The 19,538-nt window shown below is 38.9% G+C and overlaps 1 protein-coding gene across 3 annotated transcripts; it reads left to right on the plus strand.

Moving 5' to 3' along the window:
• Nucleotides 1-133: 133 nt before the first annotated feature.
• Nucleotides 134-18,246, plus strand: asb3 (ankyrin repeat and SOCS box containing 3). 3 transcript variants are annotated; one of them, XM_007892425.2, is made up of 10 exons: nt 134-297; nt 2,290-2,494; nt 4,327-4,479; nt 5,024-5,136; nt 6,957-7,092; nt 9,902-10,079; nt 10,334-10,531; nt 12,541-12,792; nt 14,653-14,786; nt 16,126-18,246. In XM_007892425.2, the coding sequence occupies exons 2-10, from the start codon at nt 2,299-2,301 to the stop codon at nt 16,353-16,355; spliced, it is 1,590 nt and encodes a 529-aa protein (XP_007890616.1). In that variant the 5' UTR covers nt 134-297; nt 2,290-2,298; the 3' UTR covers nt 16,356-18,246. The 3 variants fall into 3 exon arrangements, with proteins under 3 accessions (XP_007890616.1, XP_007890618.1, XP_007890617.1); XM_007892427.2 differs by lacking the exon at nt 134-297 and adding an exon at nt 311-364; XM_007892426.2 differs by lacking the exon at nt 134-297 and adding an exon at nt 775-818.
• The last annotated feature ends 1,292 nt before the right edge of the window (nt 18,247-19,538 follow it).

Here is a 19,538-nt window from a genome sequence, read left to right on the forward strand (position 1 = left end):
CTCGGGGTTGGGGACGACGGGAAATGTAGTTCTCCGTCGCTTCCGGTGTCCCCCCTCCCTCCGAAACCCAAAGAGCGGAAAAGGACTACATTTCCCGGCATCCCTCTCCCATCACTTCCCTTCGGCAGCGCTGAACGGTCCAACACAGCCGATACGGCGGTTCTTGGGTCTCGAGACTGTATTTTGAATGTGGGGGAGAATAACGGCTGTGATGCGCGCGCGCGCGCGCGGTCATTGACGGCCGGACGGTTAGAGCAGGTGTGCGGGCGACCCCCTCGGGGTAGCGGCGGCGGAAGTGTAAGTTTTTATTCCGTGCCTTGTTGTTTGAACCGGTTTGGGGTTTACGAGGAGCCGCTGCGGTCCTGTACGTCGAGACAATTTGTTTTTTTTTTACGGCCCTTCCGCGCTGCCGCCGCCGCCGCATCCCGGGAAGTGTTCGGGGAACCCGACTGGTCTGCGGGAGTCGGCGCTGGCAATCCAGGAGCGTGTAGGCGGCTGTGAATGCGGCGGCGCCGGAGCTCATGGCCTCGCCAACCCAGCAGAGACCCAGCAGGAAAAGTGGACCCACCTCAGTCCCCACACCTTCCCCACTCGCGCACCGCCCGACATTGCTGCACACACCACACTTTGCAAGCGCCGTACTCTACGTCCATCCCGTGAAACGCTTTGAGACGCGGAAAGGCGCTCTATCAGAGACGTAAAGGGGTTGTCACTGTTTGTTATTATATCGTGCGTTCTGTTTGCTTTCTTTTGCATCCGACACATACTTCAGTGGGGGGGGGGGAGAGCCCGGGTTTACAGCGGGAAGAAGCACGAACGTGAGTCCCACGTACGCGCACATTGCGTTTCTGCCCGTTTATGTTTATGTTAAGTGGGCGTTGGTTCCGGTCTCGTCGAGAGCCGCTTCAGCGTTGGATTGCACAGACAGTTTTGTAGCTGTAAAGCTGGGGGTGTGGGGACTGTGTGGAGGTGCTGGAGCTCGTCTGCTTTGCTTCAGAGCGCTCAGGTTGTTAGTCCAGGATGGACTATTTGCTGCTCGCACCCAGTGGCCGACTTAGCTCTAAATTGTAATGCTCTCTGTCGTCTTGCCCCGGATTTTGTCTCCCGGTTGTGTAACCTACCAACCTGGCAGACACCTTTAGCCTTAATAATAATCCTTGCATTTGATATAGCGCTTTTCACGTCGGGAGGACGTCCCAAAGCGCTTCACAGTACACACTGTAAAGTGAATTGACTGTATATTTGTGGGCGAACGCGGCAGCCAATTGCGCACAGCAATGTCCCACAAACAGTCGTAGATTGAAAATGACCAATTTAATTATTGTTTTTGGTTTTGGAGGGATTATTATTAGGTGTGTGGAGTAAGGAAACTTGCCCAAGGTTTCGCCCTCTGCCTGGAATTGAACTCAGGTCTCTCGCTTGCAAAGCGAGTGCTCTAACCACTGAGCTACAGGACTCCACAATATATTAATAAAATCCTCGATTGTATGTATCACTTTAATTCCTGCTGTGGTCACTGCTCCCGAAAGACGAAGCATCTTTCTGTTGGCTTCATCGGGCAGAGCACATCGGGCTCCTGCAGTTCAAAATATACGAGAGAGAAGGAAAACTTCCATTATCACTCGTCCAGACTTCATTTCAAACTAAACGTTGGATAGCAAGAGGAGCATACGATCAACATAAATCTATTGCACAATAAATAGGCCTCGCACCGCAGTTTTTTTGGACAGGCTTCTTTCATTAAAATAGTTCTGTTCAACCACTTAACTGTAGAACGTGGTGTACCAACGTTTTTGATGTGAAAAGAAACTTTTTAAAACATGTTTTGGAGAAAATCTTCCCGGAACATGATTACCAGTTAAGTAGAGGATTTTGGGGGGGAAAACTTACCAGTTGTGGCTGATGGAACCATGTGTGGGAAGACTTTAATATAGTTACATAGTTGGGCTCGGTTTAAAAGTCCTTGCTCATCGATCACTGATTTAAAGTACTGAGCATAGATTTACTTGGTGCTATTAGTTGATGGCTTTCGTACTGTTACGCTATATAAATCTATATAAATGCAAGTTGTTGAAATGCTAGTTGCATACCAAGATCATAGGTATTCAATGCAATGCAGTTTCCATATCCTATTCTGTGTGCACTTAATGTGTTAAACTCTTAATTTTAATTATAAAGCCAGTTTTGAATCTTAGCTTGATATTTCATTTAAATGGGTAGTGTAGTACTTTTATCTATTTCTTGGCTTCAGTGATAATATCCTCCTGTAATTACTTTATGTTAATTCAGCTCTAGAAAATGGATTTCACAGAAGCGTACTCTGATACCTGTTCTGCGGCTGGATTTGCTGCAAGAATGGGAAATGCAGAACTTTTGAAAGAATTGATTAAAAAAGGTCACAGTCTTGACATTGCAGACAACCGGGGTTGGCGTCCTATCCATGAAGCGGCAAGTCGCAATCATTTGAGATGTTTGAGGCTTTTATTACAAACAGGTACTATAAATTACTGTTTACTGTTTTAGAAGAGTCTCTGAATCCTGTACCGATTAGTCTTGTTTGAGTCAATAACACAGATACTTGAATATTGCAATGTTTCATTTTTTTCATTGTTTCATTTGTTATTCAGAATTTGTAATAATTTTATTTTTGTTTTCAACAGCCTATTTTAGTTACTGAGTAAAAGCATCTGGAGTTTTATCTGGGTGAGGGGAAGGAGGGAAAGAGATGGGAGTAGTGAGAGCAATATTTAGAATCATGAATAATTATCTGTTAATACTGATAGTTTGAATAAAGTGCCATGTAGCTACCTTACTAGAACTGGTTGTCCAGGAATATCCATTTGTAAAATCACACCAGTTCTACCCAGGCTCCACTGGCTCCCTATCACCGAATGGATCGATTTCAAGATCTTCACACTTATTTTCAAATCCCTTCATGCCCTGGCACCTCCCTACCTCTCCAACCTGCTTACCCCTCAACCCACTACCCACTGCCTCTGCTCGACTGGCTCTGGCCTGCATGTCCCTCATGCCCTCCTTTCCACCATTGGTGACCCCGCTTTCAGCCATTTGCCCCAAAACTATGAAGCACTTCCTCTATCTCTCCGTCTTGCCCTTTCCTTCCACATCTTCAGGTTGCGTCTGAAGACCTTCCTCTTTGATTGTGCCTATGTTCACACCCCTCCCCCCCGGCTTGGTGTCAGGCTCTGCTCAAACGCTCTGACACCGACCCAAACGCCCAAAGCAGATCAATTTTAAGCTCCTCATCGTCACTTTGCTGGGACTCGGAAGAAACATTCTTCAGAAAATTTCAGAATCGTCCACATCTTTGTGCACACTATTCTCTGAGAATATTCCTGCAACTCTACTCCCCCAGGACTCCATCTACTCTGTCAACACCAGCTTGACAACCCTGGCTGTTGCCATAGATGAGCTTTTTTTATTATTGACAGTATTGGTGGTTATTGCTGTTGTCACCATTATATTAGAATATAGATGGGTTATGCCATTCCTTTGTAGTGAGCAGTGAAGCAACTTGAAATATTTGTAGCTTGATCGCAGAAATCAGAATCTTGTTACTGTTTATCGTCACAGCCCCAAATTAGTTATCTTACAAAAGTACACAGAATCGCTATCTGCATTCATTCTACAAAATAAGGACTGAAAAAGGACGTGGCAGTGGATCCGTATAGCTCTTATTTATCTAATCATTACAGCAATTTGGCTACAGTAACATTGAATTACCATTGTCGTTTGAAAAAACAATGTCCATTTGGTCTATTGAAAATGAATACATTAAAGATCCAAATACACAATAAATACAATACATGTTATCTAATAAAAAAGCATGTAATCATACATGTGATGATATTTTTCTGGATTTCATTCACTAATTTAAATTCGATTGGGTTCATTTCCAGGCAGGGTGAAACCTTGAGTAAGTTTCTTTACTCCACATGCCTAATAATAATCCCTCAAAAAAACAATAATAAATTAATTATTTCAATCCACGACCGTTTGTGGGACACTGCTGTGAGCATTTGGGTGCTGCGTTTCGCCCACATATATACAGTCAAATCACTTTACAGTATGTTCTGTGAAGCGCTTTGAGACGTCTAAAAGATGTGAAAAGCGCTATATCAAATGTGAAGATTATTATTATCAATTTGATTGAGTAAATATTGCCACACTCATTGCTTCACAAATACCACAGAAAACCACCAATCTCAAGAAGGTTTTGCAAATCTTGTGTGAATTTTCAATTATTTGTAGTGTGTTTAGTTTAACTTAATGTGAAGTTTTGATCGTTTGTATCTTTTCCTACAGCTCCATCCACTGCATGCATAAAAACCTTTGAAGGTGAAACGGCTCTGCATCTAGCTGCCAAGTGTGGTCATTTGAAAAATGTTAATTGTTTGCTAAAGGCTGGGATAGATCCAAATGAAGTCACTAAGGAAAACACAACACCACTCTTCTTAGGTAAGATAGAGAAAACTTGGGACTGTATGTGCCCATTTTAACCCTTAAAAGTTTAGTAGAATCAAGAAAATTCTATGTTTATTTTATCTTCACTTTCAGTTAATTTCCATCATAAAGCTAAATTGCCATGTGTTTCTATCTTAGTTCTGAACATTTCCAAACATTTTTTTCTAACTCTTTTGTATTTTGCCTCTCCCCCCTCTCGGAATCCGGCTCCGCCACTGTTAAGCGCTCTGAGACGACTCTGTATGAAGGGCGATGTATAAGTGCAAGTTTTTTGTTTTTTTATTTCTAAGGTGATTTGTTTTGAATTGTGACAACTAGTGTGGTATTTTGATTTTTTTNGCTATAGCCTTCTAAGTGTGTCAATCTGGCTCAGTTGGTTGCTCTCACTTCTGAGTCAGAAGATTGTCGGTTAAAGCCCTATTTTGACACCTGGAAGAAACATACTTAAGAAAATTTAAATTAAGTATGTGGGTCATTGAGTACGATATAGAGAGGTATCTAATAATTTGATTTTCATCTTCTGTTCACATGTTTGAAGCTGTTGAAAAAGGGGACTTAGCTGTTATAAGAGCTCTACTAAGACATGGAGCAAGAATTAATGGATTCCATTCCTCATGTTTATGGAGTGTTGTGCATCAAGCTGCTTATCAGGTACTGTGATAGTAGTACATCATACTCCCAATAAAGCAGGTTTAACCTTGTTTAAATTAGTTTTACCATGAATACTGTAGAGCAATGAAATAAACATTCTTCCCATAAAAGTATATGTTTAATAATTATCCTTGCATTTGATAGAAATATTGAAACATCTCAAAGTCTTCAGCTTCAAAGCTACTAAATGCTATGATTCGAGTCCATTTGGGATCAATAGAATGAAACGCTTTCGGATTGAATCGGGTTGAAATTTGACGGATTTGCTTGATTACCTTTTGGGAGTCAGGGAATAATTCATGATGTTTAACCTTCAGTTATTCATCTCCCTGGGAAGATTATTAAATTGTGGTCTACTTTAACTGTTAGGGAAGGCCATGTTTAATTGGCCAAATGGCCTTTCTTTTCATACTTTTTAATGCAAAGATCTAGTGTGCTTGGTCTCCATGTGGCTTGTATTACCCAGCTTAATGAAAACTTGGATAACTTTTTTACACAAAATTTCTAGGAAGGGATACTTAATTAAAAGTTCTGTTGTTTGCCTTTTTAGAAGTACTCTCATTGAATTTTATAGAAGGTAAACTCACAAATGCTGAAGCCATTCTGACAGATAGCCTGGATGTAAGCAGACTGACGTTTTTGACCAACTGCAATTTAAGTTCCTTTTGCAAATGGTGCTTGGTATTTTGACGACACAGTAGTTTCGCTTTTGTGTTGGACCCTTCAGCTGATCGAAACACACATTTAAAAAAAAAATTTAATATGTATATTTATATATACTAGTTATAAAGGATGATTATGTAGTAGCATGATTTGTGGTATTTTGAAATTCATATAGATGTTTTTTTCTATCTCTTCTAAGAATATAAACAGATTTGGATGAATATTAAATCATGCATAGTTTAAAATTACGCTATTCTGAATGTAAATCTTCTTGTGGAGTAAAAGTGCAAATTTTTCAGAAAATAGTATGAATTATTTCAACTTTACACAATTAAGTCTTGAAACAAATGAGGACAATAGAGTAAAACTGCTTGGTAATTGGGTAACACAAACTGAACCCAGTAGGAGACTTTCAAAGCTTGGCCCTCTGGTGTCAAATGATGTACTTTCAAAGGTAGATAAGCTGCTATACAAAATGATATTCAAACTTGCCTATTGACTCAAACATTTTTGGTGGGGGAGGAAATATGTCCTTGGGATATGTTGCTGGATTTTTTTCTGTACTGTTGCTTACCCTTCGTACATGTTCTATCTGCCAACTTTTACCACATCTGATATGTTACCGATCTGAAAACCAGGCAGAATGGGCATTCTAAATCATGTTGATGTGATAATACAGATGTACAACTTTTCTCCAGATAGTTCTACAATTGCATTTAGTTAATAATGGCAGAAAGATGCAGGTGATCATTTCCTAATTTTATAATCCTTCTTTGCCTTTCTTGACTGAAGCCTTTTTTAAATTGTTGTTTTTCAAATGATTTAATTTGGAACTGACAGTTTGTGCATATAATAATAATAATAATAATCCTTGCATTTGATATAACGCTTTTCACGTCTTCTAGACGTCCCAACGTGCTTCACAGAATATACAGTAAAGTGAATTAACTGTATATTTGTGGGGGAACGCGGCAGCCAATTGCGCACAGCAATGTCCCACAAACAGTCGTAGATTGAAAATGACCAATTTATTATTGTTTTGTTTTTTTGGAGGGATTATTATCAATGTGTTGAAGTCAGGTTGAATGACCTTTTCAGTTATAAATTAGTTTCTGCTCATATAATCATGCCTTAAAACCTTTTAAACTGTTTTGTAGGAACACAAAGAAGTACTGACTTTCTTACTTGAGAAGGGGGCTGACAAAGAAGCCAGGGACGATTATGGAATTACACCATTGTTTCTTGCTGCTCAGTACGGAAAATTGGAAAGTCTAAGGATTCTTTTACAACATGGTAATGGTTAAGAATTTTGTGACATTGTGCAATATTAAAGTGATAAATGTATGTTGCCATGAAGTTACATTTCTAAATTTATAATTGAACTTCCTTCTTAACTAATCTGATTCTGAGATTATTGAATCTCTAAATTTCTAAAACTGGTGTTGCATTGGTGATTTAAAAAAAGTGTGTCTGCGCCACCCCAACGGAATCCGCTATAAACAACCTTCTTCGCTACAAAACCACTATAAATGACATTTCTGGCCCGTGGATGTTCGCTGATTATCTGACGTCACTGTGGGTGGAGTGGCTCTGGGTGAGCCACGGTGCAGCACAAGTGGCAAATTGGCTTCACTCGGAGGCCCCGTTGTTATGATTGTCTGTGTATTTATATGATTGTGTGTGTGTGTGTGTGTGTCTCTGTGTTTGTGAGTGTTATCGAGTGTCTGTGTCTCTCTGTGTCTGTATTTGTATGCGTTTGTGAGCATGTTTGTGTGTCTCTATGTGTTTGTGAGTGTCTGTGTGTGTCGCTATGTATTTCTAAGTGTATGTATGTACCTCTATATGTTTGTGAGTGTCTGTGTGTGTGTCTGTGTTTAGGAGTGTGTGTATGTTTGTGTCTGTCCCTCTGTGTGTGTGTGTGTCTACATCTCACGGAGCCAATATGGAACCTCAGCGTCCTGTTCGACCCTCAACTATCCTTTCTACCCCACAATTGTGTCATGACCCGCTCTGCTTTCCCCCACCTCCGCAACAACGCCTGGTTCCGCCACTGTCTCACACCGCAGGCCAAAACCCAAATACTCGCATTCATAACATCCAGGCTTGACTCTCCAAACTCCCTGCTTGTTGGCCTCCCCAACTTCTTCCTCCATAGACTGCAGATAATCCAGAACTCTGCAGCCCATGTCCTCTTCTGCAACAGGTTCCAATGACCCTATCACCCCTATCCTTGCCCGACTCCACTGGCTTTCCATCACACTAAGGATACAATTCAAGATCCTGATCCTCACCTTCAAAGCCCTCCATGGCCTTGCTCCCCCCCTACCTCTGCGACCTCCTAACCCCCTACCGATCTGCCTGCTCCCTCTGCTCAGCGGGCTTCAGCCTGCTTCACGTCCCCCACTCGCCCACCCAACCATTAGTGGGCAAGCCTTCAGCCACTCCTCTCACCCTCTGGAACTCCATCCCGCAGTTCCTCTTCCTTGTCCCCTCCCTTTCCCCCTTCAAGCTCCCATCTCAAGACCCTCCATTTGGACCCAGCCTTCGATCACCCTCCTTCCCTCCCCGCCCTCCACTCTCCCCGACCGCCTGCTCAGCTCTGGAACACTGAGTGGGATGTCATCGCCTTGGGACATCCTCCCGATGTGAAAGACGCTTTACAAATGTAATTTTGTTGTTGTTGTAATAACATGGAAAAGTTGATTTGCTCTTATAATGCTAAATATCTTCTATCTTCCACTTCGAGATGCTGGTGCGACGTGAATAAGTCTTTCTATGACTTGCGGAACTATTATTTCATTTTGACAATTTTTATCATATTGACCTATGAAAATAATGCAGGATTTTTAAAAACGGGTTGGATAATAGATATACTAAACAAATACAACAATTAAATACATTATTTTGAATAGGGTAATAATAAACCGCATTCTTGGCTTAATCTATTACTTTTATGCCTATATTCAGAAAAAATTGTGTTGCTTGCATGACAATCATTCTCTGCATTTTTATACTGTATAGATACCAAATAATTCAGCCTACAATTCTGTGATTGTGAATATAAATTAATTCTCCTACTCCTTTGATTATATTTCAAACCTTATTAAAATGCAGCCAGCTTGTCAGTTAAGAGGGGAAGGAAATGCTTCGCCTTGAATTTTCTTCACATAGAACTCTTGATCAAGGTTGGAACTATAACAGTATGGATATCATTCTCTTCCTAATGCTGCAGTGTAAAGTCAAAACTGGGTTACAAGTCACCATTTTCTGCTTGTTATTTTCATTTAATTTAAACACCTACAAACTTGTGTTTTTACTAGGAAGAGAAGCTTTAAAGTAGTCTGATCCATTTATGGATGATGTCATTGTTGGCTAGGACATCGGGTGGAAAAATGTTTCCTTTTCAAATCTTGCCGGGGATCTTTCACGTCTTGAACATTATTTGTAATATTTCAGCTATAATTGCAGAAAAGGTTGTCAAAAATGAGAAAATTGCTACCAAGAATTAGTTATAAGTAGAACATTTGTACCTTTAGTTTATAGTAAAATAACACACAAAAGAAGGTTTGTGTACTACACATAATTTCTCATTATGCAATCAGTTTACTCATCTCTTTGTTTAAAGTGGTGCGCATATAGATTGAGGAATATTTATTTGAACAGCAAAGTATTTTGCCTCTGCTGCACATGCAACATGACATTTACCAACGCATACTCTGGGGTCCCCAAGCCTTGTCTTTTGCCATCCTGCGCCAAATTACGTTTTTCAGGATAAAGTAAGCAGGGTGCATCCCTCCAGGAAGACAGTTTAGATGGTATGCATCTGTGGAACTTTCTATCTGGTTTAATTGAACGCTCCTAAGCATGGTGATATCACTTGTGTCAAATACCACGCTGACCAAAACTGTGTCTAATGATTACAAAATGTTATTTTTTTCATAGTATCCTGTATTTTAATGTAAATAAATAAGTAATTTGAAATGATTTAAGTATCTAAATATGTAGCATTTCATATACATTGCACAGATCGTATGGGCCAATTTTACTATTTTAATACGAGGCATTAGCTGAATTTGAACTTTTTAAAAAACCTATCTTACAGGTAGTGATGATAATTGTCAGGCCTTTGATAAGGCCACACCATTGTTCATAGCAGCCCAGGAAGGCCATAGTGAATGTGTGGAATTGCTGTTATCAAATGGGGCTGATGCAAATCTCTACTGCAGTGAAGATGATTGGCAGTTACCCATTCATGCTGCAGCCCAGATGGGAAAAGTCAAGTGAGTGCTCACAGAATATACAATCTAACCAGGGGATTTTGTAAAGAAATTTATCTTAGAGCTTTATGTGGTTACGTGGCCACAATACTCAGTTGGTGATTCTGGGCATGTAACGAAAATTAAGCTGGTCTAACCAGGCTTTTTGCAACTTGCTTAAAACAAAGTCAATGATTTTTGACGCACTGCTTAAAAAAAGTGCATTTTATATTCAGTGTATCAATATCTTGATTTAATAGTTTGGGTGTCTTTGGCAGGGTACTGGAACTTCTGATGCCAGTCACTGATCAAATATGTGATACAGCGAGAGATAAAGTGAGCCCAGTCTATTCAGCAGTGTATGGAGGACATCAAGAATGCTTAAAAATGTTATTGCAAGCAGGATACACTCCTGATGCCCAGCAGTGCCCGCTTTATGAGTGTTTATCACCGTTGTGCATGGCGTTTTCTCGGAGGTAAGGTGTTGAAGATGTAATAATAATAATATTACTTGCATTTGAAATAGTGCCTCCCATATCAGGAGGATGTCACAAAACACTTCACAGGATATACTGTAAAGTGTAGTGTCTGTATTTGCAGACCATAAAACGTAGGAGCAGGAGTAGGCCATTCGGCCCCTCGAGCTTGCTCAGCCATTTAGTAAGATCATGGCTGATCGTCTAACCTAATTCCATTTATCCATCCTATCTTCCATATCCCTTAATCCCTCTATCCTTTAGAAATCTATCAACCTCAGTCTTAAATATGTTCAAGGACTGAGCATCCACAGCCTTCTGGGGTAGAGAATTCCACAAATTCACTACCCTTTGAGTGAAGAAATGTTTCCTCAACTCAGTTCAAAAAGGCTGACCCTTAATCTTGAGACTATGACTCCTAGTTTTAGATTTTCCAACCAGGGGAAACAGTCTTACGGCATCTACCCTGTCAAGACCCTTAAGAATCTTATTCTTCTATATTCTAGAGAATGTAGGCCTAGTTTACTCAACCTATCCTCATAGGTCAACCCCCTCATCCCAGGAACCAGCCTAGTGAATGTACGCTGCACCCCCTCTAAGGCGAGTATGTCCTTTCTCAAATAAGGATACCAAAACTGCACACAGTATTCTAGGTGTGGTCCCACCAGGCCTCATACAACTGCAGCAAGACTTTCCTACTCTTGTGCACTAACTCTTTTGCAATGAACCCCAACATGGCATTAGCCTTCTTAGTTGCTTGGACATTGTAAGAGAACGTTGTAGCCAATTTGAGTGTAGCATTATTCCAACAAAACAGCCATGAAGTGAATGTCCAATTTGGTCTGGGGGATTGTTGGTGAGGATGCCATGAGAAACTGTTCTTCATTTTCAATTTATACCCCACATTGATGAGTGCCCTAAAATCTTGATTGAAAAGTGGTACCTAAAGAAGTCAGAAAGCTAATGGAGATGCCATTTCAGTCAGATTCAATGTTATCTGTTGGGATTGTTGTTTGATATTCTTTTAAACTTCTACTGTCAAGATAATTGCATACCACCTACCATGTCATGTTTCTGCATCCCAAATGCAAATACAAAAGGACTGTTACTAGTTTTTAGTTCCAGATGTAACTCAACACAGACAATACTTGACTTCATAACTGTAGTCAATTCACTTCAAATTCACTTAATGTTTGAAATGCCTTGATTCTTTTCAAAATAATTTTAAATGGATATCCTGTCCAATTTTCACTACGGTAAGACTTGTATTGAACAAGCTATTATTAAGAATACAACCAATACAATTTATTTATCTTGTTACACAGGTAAAGGTAATAGGGAAAAATGCCATTGTTCATATTTAAGTGTGGAGTCCTGTAGCTCAGTGGTTAGAGCACTCGCTTTGCAAGTGAGAGACCTGAGTTCAATTCCAGGCAGGGCGAAACCTTGGGCAAGTTTCCTTACTCCACACAGAGCCTAATAATAATCCCTCCAAAAACCCAAAACAATAATAAATTGGTCATTTTCAATCTACGGCTGTTTGTGGGACATTGCTGTGCGCAATTGGCTGCCGCGTTCGCCCACAAATTTACAGTCAATTCACTTTACAGTGTGTTCTGTGAAGCGCTTTGGGACGTCCTCCCGACGTGAAAAGCGCTATATCAAATGCAAGGATTATTATTATTATTATAAGTGTGCCACAGTTAGAAACTTGCGCATAGAAATTATTGTATTATACACTCGTATGCTTTTTTTTAAAAAAATCTAAATGATCAAGTAGTATGACAACAGCTGAAGTATGAACTATGGAGATAATAATAATAATGCTTGCATTTGATATGGCGCCTTATCATGTCTTCAAGACGTTCAAAGCGCTTCACAGAATATAGTGTTAAGTGAATTGACTATTTCGTGGACATAGGTTGACACTGTTATGGCAGGCAGTTCTATTATGAACCACTTCTTAAAAAAATCTTGCTAATATTTCTCTAATTGATCTTATTTCCTAGATTCTTTGAAATTGTTCACATCCTCCTTAAAGCTGGGGCTGTTGTAACAGGTCTTCATTACCGTTACTGCCTACAATATCAGAACTTCAAGTTACTTCACTTCTTTTTGGAACAAGGTTACTCCCTGCCATCGGGCAGTTACATGGATGACATTGTAAAGTATGGGTTACTAGTGCAGCACCAGTATAAGCAGTGGTTACCTCGTCTACTTCTGGCTGGATTGAATCCTTTGGATCTACTTTGCGAAATGTGGTAAGATACAATACAAAATGACATTTGTGTAGTGTCAGGAGGACTTCAAAGAAAAAAGATGTTTTTGTTTAAAGTAAATATTGATTTTTCCTTTTTACTAAAACAATAAACGCTGAAAATAGAGAGCCAAAGAAAAATACTTTGCTGTCCATATATTTAGCATGTCCTTAACTAAAGTCTTATTTTTATTCCCTGCCAAGCTCAATGTTTGTGAACGAGACAATTCTGCAAAGGGACTGATTGTAGTTCTGTTGTATGTATGCCAGAGTTAAACTGATTTTAGAGGCAACAATCGTATTGCATTAACCCTTTTGTAGAATCTTAATATGGTTTTGCATAAATCTTGTACAAAGTAAACCTTGTACAAAGTAAATTTTGAATAGTTTTGCTCTAAGCCAGGTGTAGGTAGTATAGCTATTGTGACAGCTGAAACAATCCACTGATCTTTTGCCTACAGACTACTGTTAATTCAAACCCATTCTTTATTCAGTGAACGAAAAGTGCTTTATTTTAGGGAAATGATAATTGTTATTGCCATACAATCAGAAATGCTGTCAAAACGTTATTGTGAATTAAACCCCTTTCCTTCTGACATGTTCAATATATATTTTTGCTTCTCTTACCAAAGAATGATGGAATGATGGTGTCTGGTGTCATTGTGTATTATTTAGGGAAATACTTGTTCATAACAAACAAAACATCATCTAATTAAAATATTAAATCAGGCTTCTTTAAAATTTCTACGGGTAGATTGACATCAGGAAGGTACAAGTTATAAATTTAGTTTGGAGAGTGTTGTTTGAAAATTATTTTATTCGTGGATAAATCTAAATCTAACAGCAGATTAATAGAAAACAAATGCTAACTATGTATTTGATTTATCATCTGTTACCTGGTTGTGATTTCAGAAGTGCTTTCAATATCATCATAAAATCTAATCATTTAGCTTATTTGTTGCTAATGTTTTATTTGTTGCAGTGGTAAATTTATTTGTCCACAACAGTAAGGCGAGACTACCATTGCGTAATTGTAATACAGTAAAATATAATCTATCAGCAGCAAACTCGTTTTTTCAAGCATCAGTATAACAGATTACAAAAGGCCATGAGCTCAATATGAATGGAGTTTGAACATGTTTTGCAGTTTGCATTAAGAGTTGGTTTTAGAAGCGTTTGAAACAAAAGTTGTCCTGTGTTTCAAACTCGTCTAAAAGCAACTCTTAATATAAAAAAACTCACATTTATCAAGAAATAAGAGGAACATTCTTTTACATTATCATTAATTAGCTGTAATTTTAACTTTACTAACATATCAAGGTAATAAATTCTCCAACCTCAATTTGATGAGCCTTTACCCATTTAACTCTTCTCTTTCATGCTTGATATTAAGTAACTAATTCTGGTGATCTCATATTGATAATAATAATCCTTGCATTTGATGTAGCACTTTATCATGTCTTCGAGACGTCTCAAAGCACTTCACAGGATATACTTTATAGTGAATTAACTGTATATTCGTGGGTGAAACGTGGCAGCCAATTGCGCACAGCAGTGTCCCACAAACAGTCGTGGATTGAGTGACCAATTTATTACCTTTTTTATAAATGTTGATCTTTGAAACCATGTAAAATCATGCTGTACAATGTATTCTAATCATTTGAACACCAAAAGTAAGATTGTAAAAGTGGGAAAAGTAAAATTGAAATGCAGCAATGAAGTGTGTTGAATGCTACTGGATCCACAAACTCACATATGGATGTCATTGATATAACTAATGATAACTGGAAGAATTAAATTTGTCTCTAAGCTTTAATGCTTTTTACATTTATACATTATTTCATAGCTGGATTTTGTTGTGCAGGATAAATGCTGCCAATGATGAAGTGCTTAACTTTACTCTGGAGTTTACAAACTGGAAGAGGCTTCCTTCTGATGTGGGACAGGTTTTTTTCTGCCGTGCATCAAGCTCCATGTGCCCACAACAGAAATACTTTGGTATGTAAGATTTGTAAACCCAAATCACGCTGTTGCTTTTAAATTGATATCTAATTAGTTTAATGAGAACTGAGGTTGTTATTAAATGTTAAATAAAAACTATCTTCTAAATAAATGTTTCAGGGGCTCTGTTTTCTCAGGTTCCCCCTCCCATCATTTATGTCAAAATTACTTATTTCATATTTTTGTATTTTAGCTTCGCCTCATGTTTAATTATACTTTCTATTTCTTCTCCTGAATCTTATTATAAATTGTCATCATTGCAAACTCCTTACAGACTGCCCAGTCTGGCCAACTTCTATTATTTTCACTCTGTTTTTCAGTGATACCTAATGTAAACTGTATTTGGAAGCGTTCAAGTTGACAAACAGCAGATGTTGCAAAAATAATTAGAAATCCTGCCTGCTACCCGAGAGAAAGCAAAGCTTCAAACATGTCTGCTATCTGAGATACATCATTCAGTGCAGTTTAGAGTGGAAACTCACTAATTAGGTCAGCAAACAGCTTGAAGAATTTTGCACGTTGTGAGTTTGTATTAGTGTGCTATATAATGCAAAGGAAAAAGACTGAAAGAAACTGACCACATTAAAGAGTTGGCCACATTAATGAGGTGACATTAAAGTGAATTTCCACTGTATTCAGTACACCAGACCAAAATGTTGAGACATAAGGGAAGAAGTAACTGGTTGGGGGAAATCTGAAAGTGAACAGGAATAAAAAGCTGCAGAACATAAGTAAAGCCTAAATATTCCCTAGAAAGCAATTGAAAGCTTCAGGAGTAATGGTCCTATTTTTACAATACAAAGTTACATTTGTATAGCGCCTTTCATGCCGGGAGGGCATCCCAAGGCGCTGGACAATCAGGGATTTTTGAAGGAGTTTTACTCAGTGACAACTGGAGAACCTTTCTATTGCTATACCTTTCTATATTTGACTAGCTGCTCAGCAATTTGAATCCTGGGTCACAGGAAGTGGCTTTGCTGACCATGATGCTGAGAAACAACCAAGTTAATTTAATATTTTGTGTAAAGTAAGTTTAAAAATTGAACATTTTACAATAACCTTTTCTCTTGCAGAACCTAGAGTGGGATTAAGAGCGTAGGTGTAGCAAAGTCAAAATGATCTATCTGCAGGCAGCAAACAAATCATAAATATATTGGTGTATAGCTCCAGAAATGAAAACCCTGCTCTTCTGTAGGCATTTGGGTTTTTGTTGAAATAGGAGATAAAATCCATTTGGCTACCAGTCATGGCACTATTGTGCTATGTTACTGATCTAATTGTTTGGTTATATTCTGCTTTGAGATCAACTTCTATTTTTATGTTCTTTCTGTTTTAGATAATAACCCTTCATTAGCACACCTCTGCCGATTAAAGATCCGATCAACTCTGAAAAGTGAATACTTTCGTTCTGATCAGTATATTCAGCAGTTGCCGCTTCCAGCTTGTCTACATGATTTTCTTCTTTACAAGGATGTATTAAAATTGTACCACATTCCAGAAATTTCCAAGAATCAAACCGAAATGGAGAAATTAATTGAACAAGAAACTAAAGAATATGGGACTTGATGGGACGTAAATGGATGCTTGGATATTGTGTCTTAACTCTTAAGCTGTCACCATTAAATAATTGTCGATATATAAATCAGTGGCAGTTTATGGGTTCCATAGATCAAGTCTGACTCTATTACATCAGTTTTGCAAGGCTTGCATTATAAAATAGGAAAGATGGACCCTGGATAATTCTTATTTATGATGTGACACACAAGAGCAAGCGCTGCAGAAATCTAACGTCGTCTCCCAACTATTGGTTTTGCAGCTCTGAACATTGGTAACCAGGTGGTGACTGAAATACTGCAAAATTTGCCTTCCCTAATAATTAATGTGACTTTTTTCCTGTGCAGTCAAATATTAAGTTACATTGAAATGGTGTATGTCTTGATTAAAAGGAGACTCTTACAGCATAATGTGTAATGTTGTATGAGTCCCAGTCAACCCAACAGTCAATGTAACTATTATGTGTTGCAACAGGATTTGGTGTGATTGAAAGAATGATATCCAGGTATTTTAATCAAACTAAAAGGTGCTTTATTAACAAAATACAACACAAGCTGGGGATGTCATTACTTGGCGACGTCCCTTCCGATGTGAAAGGCACAATATAAACGGTAAATTTGTATTGTTAACTGCTCCCCTCTAAGCCTTTACATGTGAAACCTTATTCATGTTTATAAAGTCCTAGAGCTTTGCCTCTGGACTCTCCGGTACGCGACCCTACTGGAAAGGCGCTATATAAGTGCAAGTTGTTGTTGGAGCACTTGTTCCTCTATTCTAGGCCTAATGCCAAAGGGTGTTTCTCCCAGCCACTAAACTGGCACTATGGTCTGCTGTTACAGTTCCTTCTTGCACTTGAAGGTTGATACTCTTCATTGCTGATCCTGACTGTGTGTCTGTAGCCAGCACTTTTTCTACAGGCAGCCGCTACTTCCTTCACAGTGCTCGCTGGAGAATACATCAGCCATTTATTTTAACATTGCAAAAGTATTTTAACTGTCTTCTACAGAATTGGAACAGAATGACAGAATGCTAAGTACTAAATATTATTATAATAAGTATTATTACTTATGATTGATGCAAATTGTTTAAACCTAATTACATTTGCCAAACATGGAGAATGATGTACAAACATCCGTTAATGCTGATTTTGCTACATGATGCATTTTTTTATATAAGTTCCCATCTGTTTATTTCAGACACTTGCCTTTATTTAAATATTTTCCCTCCTCCCACTTTGAAGCTCATGGAGAGCCATTATTTTGCGACTGGATTTCCATTTTTTCTTCCTCCAGTGAATTTCCCTTTTTTCTTTTTTCTCCTTTGCATTTCCCTTTTTTCTCTATTCTCTGGATTTCCCCTTTTTCTTTCCCCCCTGGATTTCCCCTTCTCTGAATTTCCATTTTTTTTTCTTCTTTCTCCTCTGGATTTCCCTTTTTTTTCTCCCCTGTAACATCTCTGACCTTAGTTACATGCAGGAGAGAGACAGATGTTCTGTGAGGCAGCTCCTCTCTTAAAAACTGATTCAGAGCTGCTTGAAATTGGAAAAACCCAATACTGGCTGGTTGTACTGATTTATGTTCAGCCAACATGGGGCTTCCTGGGGTCTAGTTGCTGCAGATCACTTTCCAAGCTGATCTAAAGTACCAAACATGTTTAAATGGATGAGCTGGTTCTTCCCATGACTCACCCAATTCAATTAACAAAGGATGGGAAGTAATGCAGAGTGATTTGTGAACCTGTAATTTTTTAAAAATAACAACTATCATTTTTTTTACACTGTGTTGGGTATTACTTTGGATCTCAAACATTCTCAGAGTTATTTACCTGTTAAACAAATGTTATTGTGAAGATACAATTGCTTTCACTCCATTTATCAATAAATATGCCACTTGGCCTCATTTCACTACATGCTACTGTTGGTTTCCGTGAACATTTAAGAGACATCTGCTATTTTCTTAATCTGAAATAACAAAGGCTACCAGATTTGAATACTCCCTGCAATCTTGTTCATTACTGCATTATAGGGCAATAACTGGAAGACTGAAGAATAAACCTGCAAATGCAAATAAAATCTTGAAAGTTATAATGCAGCTCAATATTTTAGTGTTGATTGAAGTTTATATAACTGAGATATTGACTCTTATTACATTCAATTAGAGCACACACGCCGGTCTCAAAGCCTTTCTCTTTGACCGTGCCTTCAGCTCCCCTCTTGACTCTCTACCCCCTCCTCGCTCCCTCCCCTCACCCTGACCATTTTCCCCCCAAGGCTCGGGTCCTGACCCAACTGTCCAGCGCCTTGGGACGTCCTCCCAACGTGAAAGGCACTCTATAAATGGAATCTTTTGTTGTGGTTGTTATTGTTATAACTTCAAACAGGAAGGAGCTGACTTACTGAGGCCAATCACAGCCCCATTTAACCCCTAATCTAATTTGCAATATTGTGTGAATGCGTTGCTTCCGTCACACAAAGCATCTGTTAGACTCGCATCTCACTCGAGCTCATTTCCAGGTGTGACCCTCTTCCCACAATGAAGTTTGTTCCCTGAAAGTGGCCTTTGGTGAGGGAGGGCATTCAGTAACACTTGGGCTCAGGTTTGCTTTAACTCAAGGCAGTTTGCTGGCTGAGGCTGCTCCAGGCACAGGGAGACTAATAATAATAATACTTGCATTTGATATTGTGCTTTAACACGCCATTGAGACATCTCAAAACGCTTCACAGAATATAATGTAAAGTGAATTATCTGTATTTTGTGAACTCATCTCTTTCAGAAAGTTGTGAGTTCAAGCCCCATATGGGGTCTTCAAGAATATAGTCCAGCTAACACTCTGGCTAGAGAGTATTGCAATGTTGGAGGTGTTATCTTTTAGGTGAGATGTTAAACTGAGGTCCGAGTTGCCTGTTCAAGTGGAATTTAAAAATCTGTTGGCACAGGGAGTTTCTCCCGGTGGCCTGGTCAACAATCCCCTGGGTAAATATTAGTCATTCATTTCATGGCTGTTTGTTGGATGTCGCTGTGTGCAAATTGGTTGCTACATTTGTCTACAAATACACTGCACTTTAGAGAAGTCTCTTTGAGATGTTTTAATGGAATAGATCCAAAATTATATGCAAGGTTTATTATTATAAACGTCCATGAGGTGAGTCATTCACAGACAGTTTCCTCTTGCTAAAGTAATCCTCTGCTGTCCCCT

Source organism: Callorhinchus milii, unplaced genomic scaffold (genome assembly GCF_018977255.1).
Source record: "Callorhinchus milii isolate IMCB2004 unplaced genomic scaffold, IMCB_Cmil_1.0 Scaffold3, whole genome shotgun sequence".
NCBI lineage: Eukaryota > Metazoa > Chordata > Chondrichthyes > Chimaeriformes > Callorhinchidae > Callorhinchus > Callorhinchus milii.